The sequence below is a fragment of the Dipodomys spectabilis genome, unplaced genomic scaffold, assembly GCF_019054845.1.
Source record: "Dipodomys spectabilis isolate Male_0828 unplaced genomic scaffold, ASM1905484v1 ptg000125l, whole genome shotgun sequence".
NCBI classification, from domain to species: Eukaryota; Metazoa; Chordata; class Mammalia; order Rodentia; family Heteromyidae; genus Dipodomys; species Dipodomys spectabilis.
Window position 1 is genome coordinate 165,778 of NW_024870802.1, and position 21,055 is coordinate 186,832.

The 21,055-nt window shown below is 41.5% G+C and overlaps 2 protein-coding genes across 2 annotated transcripts in view; one reads left to right on the forward strand and one right to left on the reverse strand.

The window, feature by feature from the left end:
* The window catches only part of Pdzd8 (PDZ domain containing 8), a 60,883-nt gene extending 54,572 nt beyond the window's left edge, over nucleotides 1–6,311 (forward strand). The window contains exon 5 of the mRNA XM_042689126.1: nucleotides 538–6,311. Coding sequence (XP_042545060.1) covers nucleotides 538–2,738 — 2,201 coding nt within the window. The 3' untranslated portion in view covers nucleotides 2,739–6,311. The remainder of the gene's footprint in view (nucleotides 1–537) is intronic.
* Nucleotides 6,312–6,375: 64 nt separating this feature from the next.
* The window catches only part of Slc18a2 (solute carrier family 18 member A2), a 32,587-nt gene continuing 17,907 nt past the window's right edge, over nucleotides 6,376–21,055 (reverse strand). Inside the window, exons 11-16 of the mRNA XM_042689127.1 lie at nucleotides 18,904–18,982; nucleotides 18,667–18,718; nucleotides 17,444–17,507; nucleotides 16,440–16,559; nucleotides 16,179–16,312; nucleotides 6,376–8,458 (exon numbers count right to left, since the gene is read on the reverse strand). Of these exons, the coding sequence (XP_042545061.1) occupies nucleotides 8,354–8,458; nucleotides 16,179–16,312; nucleotides 16,440–16,559; nucleotides 17,444–17,507; nucleotides 18,667–18,718; nucleotides 18,904–18,982 (554 nt within the window). The 3' untranslated portion in view covers nucleotides 6,376–8,353. The remainder of the gene's footprint in view (nucleotides 8,459–16,178; nucleotides 16,313–16,439; nucleotides 16,560–17,443; nucleotides 17,508–18,666; nucleotides 18,719–18,903; nucleotides 18,983–21,055) is intronic.

Here is a 21,055-nt window from a genome sequence, read left to right on the forward strand (position 1 = left end):
AGGCCTGGGGTTGGACCCGAGATTGTGCATCTATAACAAGCGCCCACAGGATGCTGGTACTGCTGGTCCCTAGACATTAGGAAAGGCATGGACTAGATCTCATCCATTACGTAGATTCCCCCCTCAACATCCCCTCAGCTGAAACTGCAATTCAGATTTTCAGTTTTTATATTCACAAATGCCCTGTTTGGGTTTTACCTATATGAGATTTTTAATGTCCCTTTTAGGATTTTGTTTTCATTTACTTAGTAGTAAATGTCTGCTCACATCTCATATTTGGTTAAAATATTTTTAACATTTGCTAAAATTATTGAGATATGAGACAGGTATAATACACATTCATTTTTAAAGTTAGTCTATTTCTTTTAATACATCATAAACTACCTAAGGTCAACAGATATTTCTCAAAAAATAAAGCTGTAGATAATTGCTTCGTTTATTTATTTTAAAAATATTTAGCAACAAAATTGGTAACAGTTGAAATAAGTAAATTTTTATTGCAGTAACTTAGGTTTTTCCTTTTAAATCCTTCATCAGGGGTGAAAATTACATCAACACTGCAAGTGTTGAAGCTTATCAAGCAGGCTGGTGACCGAGTCCTGGTATACTATGAAAGGCCTGTTGGTCAGAGTCATCAAAGCGCAATGCTGCAGGAGAATTTTGGCCATTTGGAAGAAAGCTATTTGCCAGGCGCATGCCAACCAGGCTATGAGGAGGAAGCTGCCGGGTTGGCAGTTGATGCTGAAAACAGAGACTTGGATTCTGAATTTGAAGACTTGGCCAGTGATGTTCGAGTACAAAATGAATTCAAGGATGAGGCACAGTCTTTAAGTCACAGTCCCAAACGTATTCCCACAACACTTTCTGTTAAACCACTTGGCGCTATATCACCAGTTTTAAACCGTAAATTAGTTGCAGGAAGTCATCCACCGCCACCAAAACTTCCATCCAAAGAAGGAAGTAAACCATCAGCCCTAAAACCTTCTGAGGTAACAGACTCAGCACAAGTGTCAAAACCCACCCAAGGACCTACTTTCAAACCTCCTGTGCCACCACGACCACAACTGAAAGTTCCTTTGCCTTCTGCAGACACCCCCACTCAGGCAGATCCGGATGTTGTTGAAAAGCCAGAAAAGGTGCTGCCACCTCCCCCTGCAGATAAATCTGCTGAAAAGCAAGCAAAGAGCATGGATCATGTAGAAGATGCACCTCCGTCTAAGCCATTTTCAGCCAAGCAAGAAGTGACAAAAGACTTCACTTCAGAAAGTTCCTGCCCTACTAAAGACAGTTCAGATGACCGCCAGACTTGGGAGTCATCAGAAATTCTCTATCGTAACAAGGTAGGAAAATGGACAAGAAGCAGAGCATCCTGTTTGTTTGACATAGATGCCTGCCACAGATACCTAAACATCGCATTGTGGTGCCGGGATCCTTTCAAGTTGGGGGGTCTCATCTGTTTGGGCCACATTAGTTTAAAACTTGAAGAGGTAGCTTTGGGGTGCCTAGCTACATCAAACATGGAGTACCTTTCAAAATTCAGGCTGGAAGCCCCTGCACCCAAGGCCATGGTCACAAGAACTGCTCTCCGTAATCTGAGTATGCAGAAGGGCTTCAATGATAAATTCTGCTTTGGTGACATTACTGTTCACTTCAAATATTTGAAGGAAGGAGAACCAGACCACCATGTAGTTACTAATGTAGAGAAAGAGAAAGAATTTCACGTGGTCGAAGAAGCTTCTGCCCTGCCTAAAGAGGAACACTTAGTTGGACAAACAGGCTCACCAGAAAATAAACATAGTTTCCAGGATACTCAGTTCCAAAACCCAACCTGGTGTGATTACTGTAAGAAAAAAGTTTGGACAAAAGCTGCTTCCCAATGTATGTTCTGTGCTTACGTTTGTCATAAAAAATGTCAAGAGAAGTGTCTAGCTGAGACTCCTCTGTGTGGAGCAACCGAGAGGAGAATGGACCGGGCCCTGAAAAACCTTAGACTGGAAGGACAGGAACCCCTCCTGGGCCTGCCTCCCCGTGCTGAAACCGAACCTAACAAGTCAGTCAATAAAACAACAGGTTTGACCAGGCACATTATCAATACTAGCTCTCGTTTGCTAAATTTGCGGCAAGTCTCTAAAACGCGCCTTGCAGAACCAGGAACTGATCTTGTAGATCCTTCACCAAAACATACACCCAACACATCAGACAACGAAGGCAGTGACACAGAAGTCTGTGGTCCCAACAGCCCTTCCAAACGGGGAAACAGTGCAGGAATAAAGTTAGTGCGAAAGGAAGGTGGGCTGGATGACAGTGTTTTCATTGCAGTTAAAGAAATTGGCCGTGATCTGTACAGAGGCTTGCCCACAGAGGAGAGGATCCAGAAGCTAGAGTTCATGTTGGATAAGCTGCAGAATGAAATTGATCAGGAGTTGGAACACAATAATTCCCTCGTTAGAGAAGAAAAAGAGACAAGTGATACCAGGAAAAAATCACTTCTTTCTGCTGCTTTGGTTAAATCAGGTGAAAGACTACAAGCTCTAACACTTCTAATGATTCACTACAGAGCAGGCATTGAAGATATTGAAACCTTAGAAAGTCTGTCATTAGACCAACACTCAAAAAAAATAAGCAAGTACACAGATGAAACAGAAGAAGATCTTGATAGTGAAATAAGCCAACTGATGGACTCTCAGCCATTCAGCAACATCTCCGATGACTTATTTGGCCCATCCGAGTCTGTGTAACAGATGGACTGTTTAAACTTTCATATGGTTGGGGACAAGGTACATCTATAGTACCACGAATGCAACCATGTTTCGATCTTCTCACAGTGCTCTGGCTTGCTTTCTCAGTTATTTGTTCCAGTAAGGACAAGGGTGTAAAAAGTTGTTTTCCAGCACAAATGTGACCAGCTCACCAAATTGTTTTGGGTTACATTTATAGCTATGCTTTTTTGGGTTTATACTGGGAATTGGTTTTTACTAATTTATTTTTAACTTTTTCTAATTATGTAATTATGTAAGTTTAATTCATGTTTATATATGTGTGATATCTCACTGTTATTTTCCTTCTTAGTTTCTGAATTCGTGTTAAATAGATTTTGTCCAACTTCTTGAAATCCTTTGATTTGCATCACGGTTATATAACAACAAATTTGCTGCATGCCCAAATTGACAACGGCAATCACTGAGGGAACAGGTTTTAATCTTCATTTTTTGTTAGAAAGTTTGTCAGCTCCACTTGCTTGAGATTTTTGTTGTTTTGGGCTTGGGGGTAACTTTGTTTTGTTTTGCCAAATGTAACACAAAAGCAGATGCTGCAGCTTTATTAATATGTTATGCTGATTTAGTAAAAAAAAAAAAACAACTTTTTTTTTTACATATTGCTTGCTTTCTGTGCTGTGGAAGTTTTTTCTAAAGCTTTTGTGCAGGTGAAGTATAGTAAAAGTAAAATGGTACAATGAAGAGCAAGATGTAATAGGGGATAAATATAATAGAGAGTTGGTGAGGAATTCTGTAAACGCTTCCTGAAAAACAGTAAGAGTAGGATTTTGAAATGCTTTCAGTGTATCAGTGCTTTCCCAAGCATTTAGGCTGATTTTTCATCTTCAGGTTTCCCGTAGGAAATAAAGCGTGTACAAGGATTTTTAAAATCTCAGAAGACTATTCTTAAAATGACTGTGTTGATAACTGGGTTTATTCTTTTCTAATTTTCATGTAGGAATATGAAGCAAAGGAGAAGAATCAAGCAAAACCTATTTATTGCTTTATCTGGTGTCTTAACAGGCTTTAAGGGAATGATGATCATTCTGAATACTTTGGTAATTCAGACTGTCTTAATTATTTATAAAAAGGAAACTAAAATAGTGTATATGGGAATTGATTTCTGAAAATAAAGTCTGCTCTCACACTGGGTCTATCTTATGGGTCCCAGTAATACACAACTGAGGGAAGATGTGAGCACTTGACCTCTCTTGGTATTCCTTAAAAGTCTGAGCCTGTTATATACCTATAAAATAGATAAGTATGTCATGTTTTTTTCCCTTTTGCTGATAACTGCTAAGATAAATTATACATAAACCAACATGAATTTTAAAGTAGGTGGAATAGCTCTTATGGTGGGCAGGAAAATGCATAGTGTAATAGCAAGGCTGTCCAGGCTTATACAGAGTGTAGTTCAAGCTCTTCCAATAATGAGCTGTGCAACTATAGGCAAGTCTCAGGAGGGCTTGGTGTGGCTGTTTCCCCATCTCTGAAGAGAGAAGAATCATACTTAAATACTCTGAACTACCTCACAGGATTGTTGTGAGGAAAAAACATAACTGCAAAAGCACTTAGCAAGCTACACAAATCAAAGCCATCATTTCTATGAGAAAAACATTTTTGAGGGTAGAAAAGTTTATTCCATTTTTAAACTCTATAGCCAACTTTCATTCCTATTATTTTACTAAGGGAAATCTTAGGGCACTCAATATCTTTCTTAGGTTTATAACGATAGTATATTGATGTAAGCTCTTTTTCACTGTTTATTTAAGCATGTTTGCCTTCTAAAAGAACACCCTCCTCATAGAAGACTTTCAACACCAAACTCACCAAAAACTAAAATGTATGCCCCCATAGCACATGCTTGAAATGATCTGCCCAACATATAACCGTGTTTCATCTTGTAAAAAGATAAGTTGGAAGATGAGTGTTGGTAAGTTGCTGGTGTTTACGGATTAAACCACAGATGTCTGAGTGATACCTAAGCATGCTTCTGAAACTGATGTGTTTGAAAGAGCTATAGAAATAATGCAGAACTTTGGTTTCCTAAGAATCTATTAATGTTTTAAAGTATTTAACTCTGCAGAAACACTGTTACGGGAAGCTCAGTAATGCTGCTAATGACATTTGTAAAATATACTGTTAGTGTAGTACGATATTTTTCTACCTTCTGGGAGGACAGTAGCAGGCATCACAGTTGTACTTTAGTGCAAGAGGGAACACTCAAAATAGCCTAGAGTATAGTAAGATATAAAGCTTCATGCTAAAAAGTTGTATTATATTACATTACTGATGTAATCTTGCTGCCATGCTATGTTATCAATAGCTTAAAATAATAATAAAGACTACCACAGGAAACAAGAATATCTTCATTTGATGACCTCTAAAAAACAAGGTGATTGCTGCATCTCTATAATAACCTTGCCTGGTATAATTTGGCCATGCAGCCAAGAGAACAGTCAACTTTTGCTAAACAAAATTGCAAAAGCAGTAAAGTTTAGTTGTTAACTTATTAGCTTATGAAATATATAGATTTGCTTCTGCTGTATAGTAATATACTATACATAAGACCCTGTTTCAAAAACAATCTATTTAAAATGTATTTTCTTCATTAGTATTTAGATGAATGGGTTTGACAGAAATGAGCACTAAGCATTACTTTACAGTTGTTATATACTACATCTCCATATTAGCCTCATTCTTCAGTATCACAACCAGCTGGAATATTATGTGGCTATTTTCTGATTCTGAGAGGAGGGAGTACTACCTGAATATTTTGGCAGTACTTTCAGGTTCTAAATTTAAGTATATCTACTTTAAGGCAGTTTGAAAATATTTCATCCTTACTAATAGTAAAAAATAAAATTGTAAGTTCCCTAAAAGTGAGTACATTTAATATCACTTTAACTTTAAAATATGTTACCTTAATTTCTAAACTGAGATAATAGTTTCCCTTACACAAGAAAGTGGAGGTTCCCTCATCTTTTTAGTCCTGGATGCCCTTTGAATTAAAACTGGACCCTCAGTCCTAGAAGCTGTACATATACATCCTATTCCAGAACTTCCAAGGCTCCAAAGACCCTTGTCTTACACAGCATTTGTCAAATGACTAGGCATTGTGGCTATTTTTATCAGACCATGATATACAGTAGTAACAAATAGAAATTAGGAGAAACAAGGAAAATACTCTTTCCACACATAATGTGACTGGTTGGATATTTCATTTGAAAACAAATTATGGGAAGACAAAAGGTATGGTTCACACTAACCTGCAGTGCCTTTTATCCAACCAATTCCTGCAAGCAAAATAGTTTAAGAAACTAATTAATATCCACAGTCAAAATAATACCTTACGAATATTATTCCAATAAGAATATTTGGTTTATGAAAAAATACAGGCAGACATAGTGTATTGGCCATAAGATTTATTAAGTAAACTAGCTTAAACATGAATAGGACAGATACACTTAGCAGTCAAATGGAAGCTGGATAGTCACTGCTACCTCATGGTTTTTGTGTCTGTATTATCAAGTACAAGCATAAAAAGCCACCTCTTTTTAAAAAAATGAATTCAGAGAGCTGTGTATTCTTTGTCCTGATACATACATAATTTCTTAAAACACCTGTTTTCAGAGTCTTATTAACCCAGACATTAGTCATATAAAAGACCTTAACTAAGGGTGTTTGGGTTTTTCCCAGATACAACATATATTTTGCTTCCCAAACAGCTCGGAGGGAACAAAATATATTTTTTCCCTAAGAATCAACAGCAGGTATATCTTTGCCAGTCACTCTTTAAGAAGAAGCTGAAGCCACAAAGGCAAAAATAGGAAGAACCTCAAACTTAAGAGAATCAATTTATAGCACTTGTTTTTAAGGCTTTTCTTTGAAGTAGAACAATGCTACCTTTTTTTTTTTAACCCATACAAGGAGCTCCTTCATTGCCACCTTCCAAAGTTGCAGACTTGTATAACTGTCCAATGTTATTGAATACAAAGCCTGTTGCTGTCAAACACACTGCACTTACACACCAGACTACAGAGCAACTACCACCCACACAAAAGCTTGATAAAGCTAAACTGTTGGCTGCTTTCCTAGAGAGTGTAATAGTTAATTTGATTGAAGAATATTCTAAAGTTCTGTGCTTCTTGATGTCCAAGTTAACACAAACACAATTTCAGCTTAGCAAAACTGACATTAGGAAATTTTTGTTCATGATTACACGACCGCAGAATCAACAAGCATTTGAAATATAGCCCCCCCACACACACACACATACACACACACACACACACACACAATCATCACATTCCTATCTTATACAAAGTGACGTAGATTGACTGTTCACAAACAGCATTTGCTGGTACACTGAAAATTCATCAATGTTGCCATGCTTAGAAAAGTTACACTACCTTGCACACAGATGATAAGGCAAACATATATTTTTAGATGTTTGGATGTTCTTTTCTCTCTGGGAAAGGCGATACACATCCTGGCCACCCAATTATCTTTTATCTGTTTTCCTAACATAATTAAAGACAAGTTCATTGATCTGTTTAAAACTTGCCTTCACACACTGGTGTCATTTTCCAGAGGCTAGAAAATAATAGCTGCAAACAATTTCAAAAGTAATAGATCCCTAGAAAAACACTCGGATGACCTGCATAGAGGTCATAGTTAAAAGTTTTATTTTTCAAGATATAGCAGCTACTAGTCTTGTAGGTTTCTTTTTCTAGAACTTGAACTAGGTGTTGATAAGCCTAACCATGCTTAGACAACCTTGACAGTTTAAGGTACAGATGCCCTACATTTTCACTCAATAAGACAAGCATGCGTCTTGAAAACTTGAAGTTCAAAACTACATTAGAGAGCTTTTCTCTACATTTAGAACATTGTTTTTCTCTGGATTTGTGTTCCTTTTTCTATGGATTTTGTGTTCCTTTCCAACCACATGACATAGAAACATAATTTACCACTTCCTCTCCAGGTGAGTGATTATAGAAAACAAATGCTGGTGAAGATTTATAACTCCAAAAGATGACTAACTCATTTTCTTGTCTTGCACTTGGGATAACTCAGTTTGTCTCAAAAATATATCAATACTAACTACAAGTTAACACTCTGTCAGTGTTGGTCCTTAACATGCTGTCTTAACATGGTTGTTTTTCAGACTTCTAGTTTCTTGTTGGAAAAGTCTCAGATAATGTGTGCTTTAAACACTCATTACCAATATTCAGAAAAAATAGATTTTTTTGTCCAAGTGTTTGTGAATGTAAGTTAAAAAATTATATTTGATTTGGATTCAAATATTTATAGATTTACAATATACCTATTTCGTCAAAATATATTGTATAATATTTAATAAAATCAAATACATAAAATAAAGTTTTCAACACTATTTATACAAACCACTAGAAAAGCCGCTTTTTCTTTATAAGGCTGTTGGCAGTCGTTCATAACCATGGAAAGAAAGAATCACCTTTGGTTGTTTTACTCTTTGCCAGGGATGGATGGTGTGTGACTAAGACAACTCTGCACGAGTCATTTCACTGGAAACACTTCTAATACAGTTAAACACTCCGATGACTTAGAGAGTCTCAGTCACTTTCAGATTCCTCATCATCGCCTAACGGGTAGGACTGGATATTATTCTGGGTGTACATTTTTGTTTTAACTGGGCAGTTGTGATCCATGAGAATAGCCTGGAAGAGAGCAGGGTGCAAGAACATTACTTGTTATGTAATGATAACCACTTTAACCCACTGCTTTTAAGCATTCCTAGTTTTAAAGCTCTGCCATAATCTGCTGTGATCATCCAGTCACTCAGCTCAATCCAGGTGCTCGTGATTCCATACTAAGTGAAAATTCCCGGCAACAGGGAATGGCAGAAGTCATCTCAGCAGTATTTTCATTATACCATTACACTCTACACTGGGGAGCCAAGTTAGGTGAGTTAGCGTTGAGAAGAGTTAGAATGTTGTAAATGGAGTCGCAGTCTACCCATACACTTCACTGCAACAGCACACTTCCAAAAGGTGGGTAAAGGGACTCAGTACAAACATGCAACAGCCTGAACTAAAATGCAATCCATTTGTAACCCTGGATCTGCTTCTGATGCCAACCATCAACACAGACCATTCTTATAATGTAAGACCATGTCACTGTCCCCTCGTAGGTCACTCCCTGTCCAAACATCCCAGAACACTTATTTTTCTGTACATGTATGCTCTAGGTCCTCTCTAGAACCTGGTGGTCCTCTGGCTCAAATGCATGGTTATCTTTTAACAAGCTTCATGCCTTTCTTTGTTGTTATTGATATATGAAATATAGTGTGACTACAATATATTTTTTTCCAACATTTAGTCAATCCTTTCAAGTGTCCAGAACCAAGCATGTACTCTGATAATACAGCTGCCATTTATCATGCCAGGCATAGGCCAAGCACTTTAGATGTAGTGCTTCAGCTTCACAGTTGCCCTGTGGAGTAGACTGAGAAAGAAGACAGGAGTAAAAGAACTTGACCACAGGACATGCTTCCATCTTCCTCAGTGTCCCAGGAGACTGGCTTCAAGACACACTCTTCATCAAGTCCCTTAAAGCAGTGTATTCACATGTAACATAGGCATATATGTATATCCTCTATACATTTTATTTTTTGTATGTGTGCCTGTACCAGGGCTTGAATTCAGATCCTGAGTCTGTCCCTTAGCTTTTTTGCTCAAGGCTAGCATTCTACCACTTGAGACACAGTTCTGCTTCCAGCTGTTTTGGTGGCTAATTACACCTGTAATCCTAGCTACTCAGGGGCTGAGATCTGAGGATCTTGGTTCAGAGCCAGCCTGGGCAGGAAAGTCCATGAAACTCATCTCCAATAAACCACCAGAAAACTAGAAGTGGCACTGTAGCTCAAGTGGTAGGGCGCTAGCCTTGAGCTGAAGAGCTGAAGGATAGCACTCAGGCCCAGAGTTCAAGTCCCATGACTAATTAAAAAAAAAATCTCATGGAGTTAATGTCCTATGCTGGCTTCAAACCTTGATCCTCATATTCTCATCCTCCTGAGTAGCTAAGGATTAAGGTGTGAGCCACCAGCACCCAGCCTGTTCTATAATGTATCTTTAGATAACTGACAGTATCCAATACAATCTAAACATGCTATGTAAATAGTTGTCATACTGTTATTTAGGAAACAATGAGCAAAGTACCTGTTGGTACACATTTCTTTTTCTGAATAATTTGTATCCAAGCTCAGTTTAATTCACAGATGCAGAACCTATGGATACACAGTGTTGACAGCCAGCTAGAATGGGGCAGAGGAGGCTAAGGCAGCCTCAGAACAGAGTCCACCCTGCCAACACAGGATGGCAGCTGCAGGAGTGCAGACAAGGGCAGTGGAAGGTCATGTGCAACTTGAATTCTCTCCCTCATCAGGTATGTCTCACACCATCCTCCTCCACACAAACTGTTCCCAGTACCTGTCAGCACCATTTGCGGATCTAAAGGGATTTAAATGTTTCTGGTATTGGTCTTGTTGCAATCTACCTTGGTGTCTGTGAGCTGCTTCTCCTGCACATGGGATACACGACTCCACTCAGTACTTAAGCTTTATTATTTCCCAGAAAATTCTCAAATGTCCTGAAGAAAAGGACTTCCTAGACCTCTGAGTCAGATTGGCAGCAGTGGACTTAACTGTTTCTGATTATGCTGCTTGCTGAGTGAATTGATTCCTGTATTTAATAGAGCCCAATTTCTAAAACTAATTGAGGCAACAGACACTGTACACCTGAACTGTTTCCCCATGTTACACAAAAGTTTAACCTTCTACTAACTATGATGTTCCTAGATTAGGATCTCACAAAGAAATGTTCCCAAAGAGCACTGTGGGGTAGAGCAGGTTAAAATGAAATTCCCAGTTCCTCTGTCATGTGACAGTGCTGTGGGAAGCTTCGAGAAACACTGCCGCAGTTACAAAGCAGGCTTGTAAGCAGTCATTCAACTAACAGGAGCTTCCAGGGCCCCTAGTAGGCACCTGTCCATCACTTCTTGTGTCACCAACTGAATTGTCCAAGTGAGAACTGGTCCTCCAAGCTCACAAGTGGATTGCTTACTGCCTGCTAGTTACACAGAGGAGGTGGGGGTTGGGAAGCTTGAAAGATAAAAGGATTTGAACAGCAAATTTGGTGGCAGATGAACAAAGCATGGATGATTTATCAAACACTTAAGCGAAACAGGGACACCAAGCCAGAAGATCACCAGTGATCTGATTACTAGGCAACATAAAACGTCCGCTGGGAAATCCTACCAGGACCAGGCTTTGCAAGGCCTACAATGCCAGCTGTGGGCTTTGGCCCTTACTCGGCTCGCAGGCAGCAAGATCATTGGAAAAAATGGCAGTTGATGCCTTCTTTACAATTACCTTCCATCTTTTCACCTATCTGCCATTATACCCTTGTATGTAATCTTCATAAATACCATTGGTCCTAGGGATAGACATGGACTATTAACTCCATAAAAACTGTGCATCAGGGAAAACATTCAGATAGCCTGATTAATTGGCATCACACAAACACAAATGATCGAAATTACCAATACAGCCAAACTGTATTTGTCAGGTAAATGAAATATTATTTAGGCTTTTAAAACCTAGTTTACTGGCTTCAGACCCTGTCCAAAAAGACAATAGTTGTACTTTCTTTTTTCAGGAAGTTACACATACTAAATCAGATGTATGTAATATTTCAGAAGTACCCTGAAAAGAGACATGAACAGCATCAAGTGGGTAAGTCGAGTATAGGAGAGACAATTGCCCATGGCCCACAGGTATGCAGGTAAAATAAATCTGCTCTCCACACACTGCAGTGGGAAAGAGGCAAAGCAACCTACAGCTGAAGAGGAAAGGGGAGGGTCTGGCACCTGAGGTGAGCAAAGTTCAGAAACTGAGAGCCCAGGCCCAGCCCCCACTGCATTCCATGCTCGTGTCAGACACAGAGTGGAACTGGAATTTGCAAGGCTGTGAAGACATGTCGCCCCACACGAAGCACTGAAGAACCACGAGTTCCATAATGTGTCTTTAAGTCTTAAGCTTTAAGTGAGTGCTCTAGTTTTAGAGACTTTGAAGGGTTCCAGCGTAGAGCAGAAGTTTTATTTTCTTTAGTATGACTAGAAAACACAGTGATGGCTTTGTATCCACTGTAGAAGTGCCCTCCAAGGGGACAAATGTCACCCAACAGAATTTAATATTCAGGGCATATCTGGTCTCATCTGCTTCTGGCTGTCCAGCCATGGTGTTCAGGAACCAAGGTTGTGGCTTAAAAGATCTCACAAAACCATCTGGTAGAAAGAACCTGAAATCTCCAAATCACCTCTTTTCCTGACCTGGCAACAACTAAAAACCAAGAGTAAGACTAGGTAGTTACTGGTAGCTTACATCTGTAATCCTAGCTGCCCAGAAAGAGGCTGAGATCAAAGCAGTTCAAAGCCAGACTGGGCAAGAAAGTCCCTAAGACTCTTATTCCAGTTTTAATCAACAAAAAGCTGAAAGTAGAACTGTGACTCCAGTGGTAGAACACCACCAGCTTTGAGAAAAAAAAAAAAAGGAAAAGCATCCAAACTCTTGAGTTCAAGCCCCAGTACTAGCACCTATACACACACACACAAAACTAAAAATACTTTTTAAAATAATTCTTCAGCCTGTAAAGGAAAATCCACACCAAAATGCAACTCTTCTCAACTGGGTTTTCGAGAGTTAATGACTGCCTGTGCATTGGTCTTCTCTCTGAATAGTTTTCCTCAAATGGCAGTGTTGATATTTCTTACACTTGAAGAGGGACTTGATTTGTATCACCCCCACTCCCACCCCCACTCTACCACCATGCTGCCTTGGTTGATAACACTGATAAAAAGAACAGAGATCCGGTAAACCAAATGGAAGAAAAACTCAAGTGCTCACAAACTAATTCATGATTCTATAACATGTGATCTGTGAGAATAGCATTGATTCTTGCAATACAGAACAGCTTAAGCTTAAACTCCTTTCACCAGGGTGCTGCTTAATGAAAGCATTCTTTGCTCAGGATGGATGCCTTCTTCTGGCTCAAATATCCCTTGCACTTGAGAGCTGCTAATTCTGGACACCAACCCTTGTCTGTGTTGGGCTTTCTCAAGTGAGTGGTAATGAATCCTTTCTCCCCCATGGCTCAGCTGTCCTGCTGCATGCCACCTTATCATTAGGTGCTATCGGCTTCCACCCGCTTTCTTCCTGCTCTGCTTGCACAATGAGCAGGCGGCAGCTGCTGGCCACCGCCCTCCAATGTTACTATTATGCCACTCAAATGGCATCCTCCATTATAGGCATCAATTATGGGCAGCAAGACACACATCTCACAATTTTAATGATTTATCTTGCTAGGCCCTTATTAAAGATGGTGGCATTTAACAGTGAAAGTGGCTTTCTGGAAAACTGATTCTTATGGCTTTGCCTTTCAGAATTGTCTCTTCCACTTCCTCCAGCATTTTTTAAATGAACTGAACACTGGTTCCGAAGCAGAAAGGGAAGGAGTCCAGAGGCCTGCCTTCTTCCATTTTGCAGAAAACTGTAGTGCCTGGTGGGCAGCACACCCCCGCCCCACTGTGCCCCCACCTCATGTATTTCCTCCATCAGCTCAGATAGGCTGTCATGCTGTCACCCACAGACAGATAACACACACACCCCCCACTACATCTGCTGCCTTAACCAGGGACTCCCGGCCAGCAATTCTGGTGCCTGTGTGGGAAAAGGAAGCTCTGACATTGCAAAGAGAAGTCAGGCAGGACATTGGGGGGTTCTGCTGAGTGAACGGGTCAGACTGAGCACCAGATAAACTAGGCAGAGTGAGTAGGAAATACTGAGACAGTAACACGTTTACTGAGCCTGGCAGAGGCCAAGCACCCTGATGAAGTCTATCATGTGATCCTCATTGTACTGCTCTGAGATCAGTGCTCTCATTAAGCCATGCAACAGAGGAAAAGACTAAGAACTATATAGATCCTACAAGGAGCGGCCCACAGTGTAGCTGCTCCAGGCCCATACCAGCCCCCTCCTTCCTCATGAGTCCGAACAGTCACCCAGGTGACAGAAGCATTTGCAGGTGATTCTGTTTGTCTGGTCAAAAAGGGGTGGAGGTAAACTTCATTCAACCTTAGTCAAATTGATAGGTAGCTCACGTGTCAGCTCTCCTCAGTGCTGTGCTGATAGTGTTCTGGCCCACTGGCCAACGTCCTCCGCTTCTCCAGCCACAGAAAGTAGTTGTGAGAATGGATATAGTGAGGCTATAGTGGAGTGGGAGTGGATAGAGAGAGGCCGGACACAGAAAGTCCCTGAGGAAAGGGAGCTAGAGATGCAGCAAGAGAAAGGAAAGGGGCCACCCCCACCCCAGGACCTCCACGGCACCTGCCCCCTTTCCTAGGGGTCCTATAGGTTGTGACAAACTCTAAGTTTGCTGGTTAAATCTCTTAACTCAAGGTACAAAGCCAAGGCTCAGAACTTGGTGTTTTTAAAATACAGTGTATGAATTAATGAACAATGGAAAAAATGCTCCCAAATGTAGGCTATGCATAAGCTAACTGGAGGCTGTGCCTTTAATTCCACTTTTGGGAGAAACCATCAGAGTGGTTCAGGAAAATGCCAAATCATGAAGACTCACTCGGTTCAAGTTTCAGAAGGACTGCCAATGTACTTCCAAGAGAATCTTACAGAGGAGCCCCACATGTGTTCAAGAACAGGGAAGTACCCTCTCCCTGTAGCTCCCCCCCCCGCACCCCCTCCCCCGCATCCCTTCCATGACAGTCTCCTTATAGTAGGATGAGCTCTCAGCACCGGTTCTTAAAAACCAGCGCATCACTCCCGGTTTGAGTGGTTACCACAAACACTTAGCTGCTTTGGGTTCGGTAAAGTACACACCATTGAAAGGGTATTCATTGCCATGGAGAAAAAAAAACCCACTGTTTGAACTTGTTCAAAAGAGGAACCCCACCTGCATTTTACATCTGGCTATGATTCTGTCATGAAGTTATAGAATAAACGGGTCTCTATGCTCAGGTGTATATCTCATGTATGTGCTCATATGTGTGCATATACACACACATACATGCCATGATTCTCCACAGGAAAAAACTTCTAAGATCATTACAGAATCTAGCATACAGCAAGGATAAGATATCAGCTATAACAATGTTGTCAGGGGAGGAGAAAAACCAGCAGCACCACAATGGCTGCTCTGGGGAAGCAGAAGAATTATGTTCAATATCAGCCAAAACAGAGAAAATCAAATTGAATTGCTCTTTTATATGCAGCTGATGAAGAAGCTATCCTGTGTGATGCTAATCTATGTAAAAAATAAATTGTATTCAAATTTATGTATTTACTTCTTGGGGTGAAAAAAATCTCTTTAAGACAATTGTGGCGGGTCACACATGTAATCTTATCTTCTCAGGAGCCTGAGACCAGGGAGATTGTGGCTTGAGGTCAACCCAAGGAAGAAGTTTGTGAGACCTCCATCTCAACAGAAAAAAAAAAATAGATGGTGCTATGTACCTGCCATCCTTGCTATTTGGGAAACATAAAATAGGAGGAACATGGTCCAAAGCTGGCCAGTCAAAAAGCGAGAGACCATATTTGAACAATGAAGCAAAAAGGTGGTTCAAGTGGTAGAGCATCTGCCTAGTAAGTATAAGGCCTTGAGTTCAAACCCTTAATACAGCTAAACAAAGAAAAAAATAACCATAAAAGTAGCTATGCAGATGTGGCTCATACCTAAAATCCTAACTATTCAGGAGGCTAAGATCTGTGGTTCAAAGCCAGCCCGGACAGAAAAGTCCATAAGACTCTTTTTTTTTTTTTCAGTCCAGTCGTGGGGCCTGAACTCTGGCCTTGGGTGCTGTCCCTCAGTTCTTCAGGTCAAGGCTAGCACTCTACCACTTGAGCCACAGCGCCACTTCCGGCTTTTTTCTTTTTGCTTATGTGGTGCTGAGGAATCGAACCCAGGGCCTCATGCATGCAAGGCAAGCGCTCTACCACTGAGCCACCTTCCGAGCCCCCATAAGACTCTTATCTCCAATAAACTACTCAGAAAAAGCTGGAAGTGGTGCTGTGGTTCAAGTAGTAGAGCACTAGCCTTGAGCAAAAAGAGACTCAGAGACAGTACTCAGGCCCTGCGTTCAAGACCCAGGACCTGCAAAAACAACAACAACAAATAAGAGTAGTATCAATCAAAGAAGTAACTTCCCTGTGTGGTTCAATCTAAACAGGAATTTTCACCATTTACATTTGGAAGTTTTGCCCCAAAGGAGCAAAAATATATTTTGTAGAGCTGAAACAAGAGGAATCAATCCAGATAGCCATATTTAGATGATCAGGAAATGCTTCATCACACCCTAAATTTTTCTTACCATTTTTTCTTCCTTGGCAGGTGGACTTCGAAGAAAAAAGCAAAGAGGAGCAAAAGCTATATCGATTATCCCGATAATTGTCATGAGCCATGGAAATCCAATGGCCTTCGCGATAGCACCACCAGCAGAAGGACCTTCCAGGAAACAGAGAATTAGACCAAGTGTGTCTTCTTGACCAAAGGATGAAAGTTTCAATCTTTTCAGAACTATTATCTATTCTGTACTGAGGTAAAAAGTCACTTGGAAAGCTAATGTTCTTACCTATAGCATAGCCCATACAGAAGGCCACATCCGCAATGGCGTACACACTCCCATAGACGGACACGTGCCGCAGGTCTACGAGGTAGCCCATGATAGGCATCATCGAGGAGTCCACCATCCCTGCAGACAGTCAGGGAACAGAGTATATACAAACTAACAGAAACCAATGGCTGGCTGCTGGTGGCTTCTGCCTGTAATCTTAGCAACTAGGGAGGCTGAGATTGGAGGATGGAGGTAGCAGTAGCCAGTCTGGGTAAACAAAACTATGAAACTGTTACCTCCAGAAAAACAGGAAATGGAGGTGAGGTGTGGCTCAAATGGTAGAGTTCTAACCTTAAGTGGAAAAAGCTAAGCAAGACTTGCAAGTCCCTGAGTTTAAGCCCCAGTACCGGCAAAAACCAACAAACAAACAACATGAATTGAATACCAGGGTCAGCTGCTCTGCTAGCTTCCCTCTGCCACTGCCACTTGCAAATCTCGCAGGAGCCTCCAGACAAGAAACCGTTCACTGAAGAGTCAGTGGATGGATTGAGGTTCTGGGGGTGGAGCCCTGTTAGACGATCATTTCCTTGCTCTGTGCTTTGCCTCACCTGGTCCCCACTGTTGTTCCGGTGAGGATAGCCAGTCCTGGTTGTCATACCTTGCCATTATCAGGATCCATCCCAGATGCAGGCCACAGGCTGCATGGCGCCCTGGCCCGCTTCCTGACACCATTTCCTCAGCCACTGGGGCCCCAGCAGCAGTCTCGCCTGCTTCTCCCCCATCCACACCCCACACAGGCCTCACACTCAGACTATGAGAGGTCCAAGGTAGAAGAAGTGGCCTTTTAAACAGCACTAGACTTCGGGAGAGAATGGCGAGGGTGAAGAAGCAAGTGTCTTTGCGTGTACTCTCCACGGGCCATCACTGAGCTATACCACATAGCAACCATCAGACGTCCCCTCACTCCAGAAGAGAAAAAAAAAAAGCAGTTTCACATGAGATCACAGGCTCATGTGACTTACCAATCGCAAAACCAACTCCAAAGTTGGGAGCAATGAGTCCATAGATGTTTTTTGCAAAAGGAATCTGAAAGAGGAAAACAATGTTATAGTAAAACAACGTCATCCAATGCTAAATCATCTTGAAAAAGTCTTAAGGATTTGTTTGCTCTGAGGCCTTAGTATGCTTGTTCCCTTCTGAGAAAAACAGGAGTGGGGGAAAGGATGGGTTTTGCCATTCGTATCTTTAAAAGATAAAGGCATGATGTACTTCATGCCTGTAATCCCAGCTACTCAGGAGATAGATTGAGAGAATCATGGTTGCAGGCCAGGCCAGGTAATACAAAATAGTGAGAACCTATCTCAATATACAAGCCTAGTATGGTGATTCATGTCTATAATACCAACTATATGAGAGGCATCAATAAGAGGATCCTGGTTCAAGGCCTTTCTGGGCAAAAACTTAAGACCCTTTCCAAAACAATAAGTAAACAAAAAAAAGCATGGCTCAGGTGATACAGCATCTGCCAAACGGGGGTTTGAGTTCAAATCCCAGTACTGTCACCCAGAAAAAAAACTTAAGATTTAATTATGTAATAAAACATCTGAAATATTGTCTGACTTCAGTTGCCCTCAAGTGTTTTAGGTGCTGTGATGTTTAACATAGTGGGGAGAGAAAACTTAAAGGTAAATTATGTCATAAAATATCCTAGCTACATACAATGCATCATGCCTATAATCCTCAGGAGACTGAGGTAAGGAGGACTGCAGTTCTAAGCCAACCCAGTCCCCTGCTCCCCCAGAAAAGTTTATGAGACTCCATGTCAACAGAAAAAACCCTCAGTAGCATGCACCTGCACCTGTCACCCCAGCTACAACAGGAAGTGTAAATAGAAAGATAGTCTAGGCCATCCCAGGTAAAAGAGTGAGACGCTGTCTGAAAAATAACCACAGCACAAAGAACCAAAGGAATGACTTATGCAGTAAAACACATGTCTAGTAAGTACAGTGCCCCCAAATAAAATTATATAACAAAACATCTTAAATAATGTATGACATAAAAATATTCCCACTGAAGAATATTGTTCACAAGTGTTTACAGTGGTCCTTACAAAATTAGGATAAAATGAAAGACATAAACATCCACAAAGTCGACTTGCTATAAAACTTGCTTAGTGAACCGCAACCAAAACAAAGTCCGGTCGATACCAGACCGCCCCCACTTGTCAAAAGCCATCTTTACTCACACATAAAATACTAATTCCAACGATTGTCATTCCCAGCAGAGCACAAAGCCACCTGTCCAAAGACAAATAATGCACATCAATAAATACACACTTAGGATGTTTTTTCCCCAATCCCAACTTTCAATGGAAATCAAGACAATGACTTGTAACAGCAAAGGCAGAAACATTTTGAACTTCTTCGGAGAATCACATCATTACTGGAATAGAGCAATGAACGCGGTTTTCATCTCATCTTACCTTCCCATTTTGTGTGCCAGTATCCCAAAAATATTGGTTCCAATGAGATAAGAGATACTCGCTGGCAAGAAAGCCACGCCTGTGAATTTATGAAAAGGACACCTTATCAGTTCTGATAGCAGTCACACGTCAGAAAAACTAATAATCATAGACACTGCACAGTTGATTCCAGCAGATGAAATGAAGCCCTGGGCCTGCACCCAAACAGCTAATATCCGGTGTCTGCCACCTCCATCCACATGGCTTATCCAGCCCAGAAAGCTGCTGAGCCATCCTCAAAATGAAAACCATTTCTCTATCAGCAGCTGCATCTCGTCTCCATCTCTGTCTGGTGGCAGCTTTACATGTGGACCAATGGGGGCAGCCTGACATCTATGTATGTGTCCCCATCCTCTTTGCAGTTCTGCGTGACAAGTCAGACACAGTCATTGAGAGAATTACAGGAAACAGATAAGCAAAAAGAAAACAGTCAAAATTATCCAACCCCCATGACTCAGACAGCTCAAATGATTTTACTCTTTCTTGAAATCTGATAATAAGGGACCTTTGGTGTCTGCAGGTATATAGTTCCCAGTAGACCACCACACATACTCAAGATACAGAGTTTAAACTACTGACAATAATGATCTGTGTGGTGCATATTCTTGGTCACATAATAATCCATGAATAAGGTAAGCTTGGATACCAGATTTCTTTGCCCATAAGCAGTCAAAGCTGCTTTGTCTGCACTGTTCCTGGGGACTTCAAGAGATGAGTTCCATGAACAAAAATCCCAAACTAAATCCTTCTAGCCCAGGGAATTCTGGGAAATAATAATGAAGAGCAATCTTATTTCATGTACCAGGGATTCATTTCTACCACACTTAGCAATAGGCAGTGGTCAAATAATTGTTCGGTGTAATCTCATTTAGCAAACATTTATGGTGGGCCTATGCCCAACCCAATGCCAGCCTGCAGCAGAGACAAATGACAACATGGCTCTCTGGTCACCACAGAAAGTGTCTGAAGGGAAGAATTAGATGGTGTTTGGACAGCGGTGTGGTCTTGTTAAGAATATAACAAAGCAACATAGGTACTGCAGGGGAATCCTGGATGGCAACTGCCCAGGATCCCCAAAGCAGGTAGGTGGTATTTAAACTTGATGCCCAGAAGCCGGGCACCTGTGGCTCACAGCTGTAATCCTAACTACTCAGGAGGCTGAGAGCTAAGGATCATGGTCCTTGGCCAGCCTGTGCAGGAAAGTCCGTGAGACTCCTATCTTCAATAAACCACCAGAAAACCAGAAGTGGCACTGTGGCTCAGGTGGTAGAGTGCCTTGAACTGAAGAGCTCAAAGACAGTACCCAGGCCCAGAGTTCAAGCCCCACAACCAACAAAAAGAAAGAAAGCAGCTGCCACTCCTCCAGCCCATCGCTGGGGCGTGAACTCTGGGGACCCGCACTTCCAGTACTTGAAGATCTGGGTTTTCTAGATAAACTGGAACTCTGGACTCTTGCATGGAATCTGATTTTAAATGTTGATAATTCACTTAAAAAAACACACACACACAAATGCTGTGCAGGCCAACACTGTATCGGCCAACCAAAAACAAAATCCTCCTGAAGGTTTGGACATGGCACACGGTCACACTGTCAAAGCCCCCAGTCAGCTCTAGTCAAAGGCAGTGGTCCCCAGAGCAGCCACAAAGGCCTACCCAGCGCCCCCCCCGCATTGAGTTGTGACTCCAGGGGCAAAGCCTAGGATGTGGCTGCAAAGCCAAAGCCTTCAGTGAGGACACAACAAGCTCTAGCAGGAGCCACCACGAAGCTCCATCTTCCCTGCCTGTGAATGAGGTGCCAAGCTCACAAGTGAGCCCCAGGTGCAGAGTGACCTTATTTTCCAGGGACAGCAAGGGGTCGATGGCGACAGAGTCCATCCCTAGATTCTCAAACCAAAAGAAAGCACTGGATTGGGAGCCTGAAATAAGAAGTTCACTTCAACTTCAACTTGTTCCCTGAGGCCTGAAGGGATCACTTCAACCTCCAAAAGCCCTACAAGAATTCACGCATTGGGAAGTGGCACTGTGGCTCAAGCAGTAGAGCGGTAGCCTTGAGCTAAAAGCTCAGGGACAGCAACCAAGCCCAGAGTTCAAGCCCCACAACCAACCAAAAAAA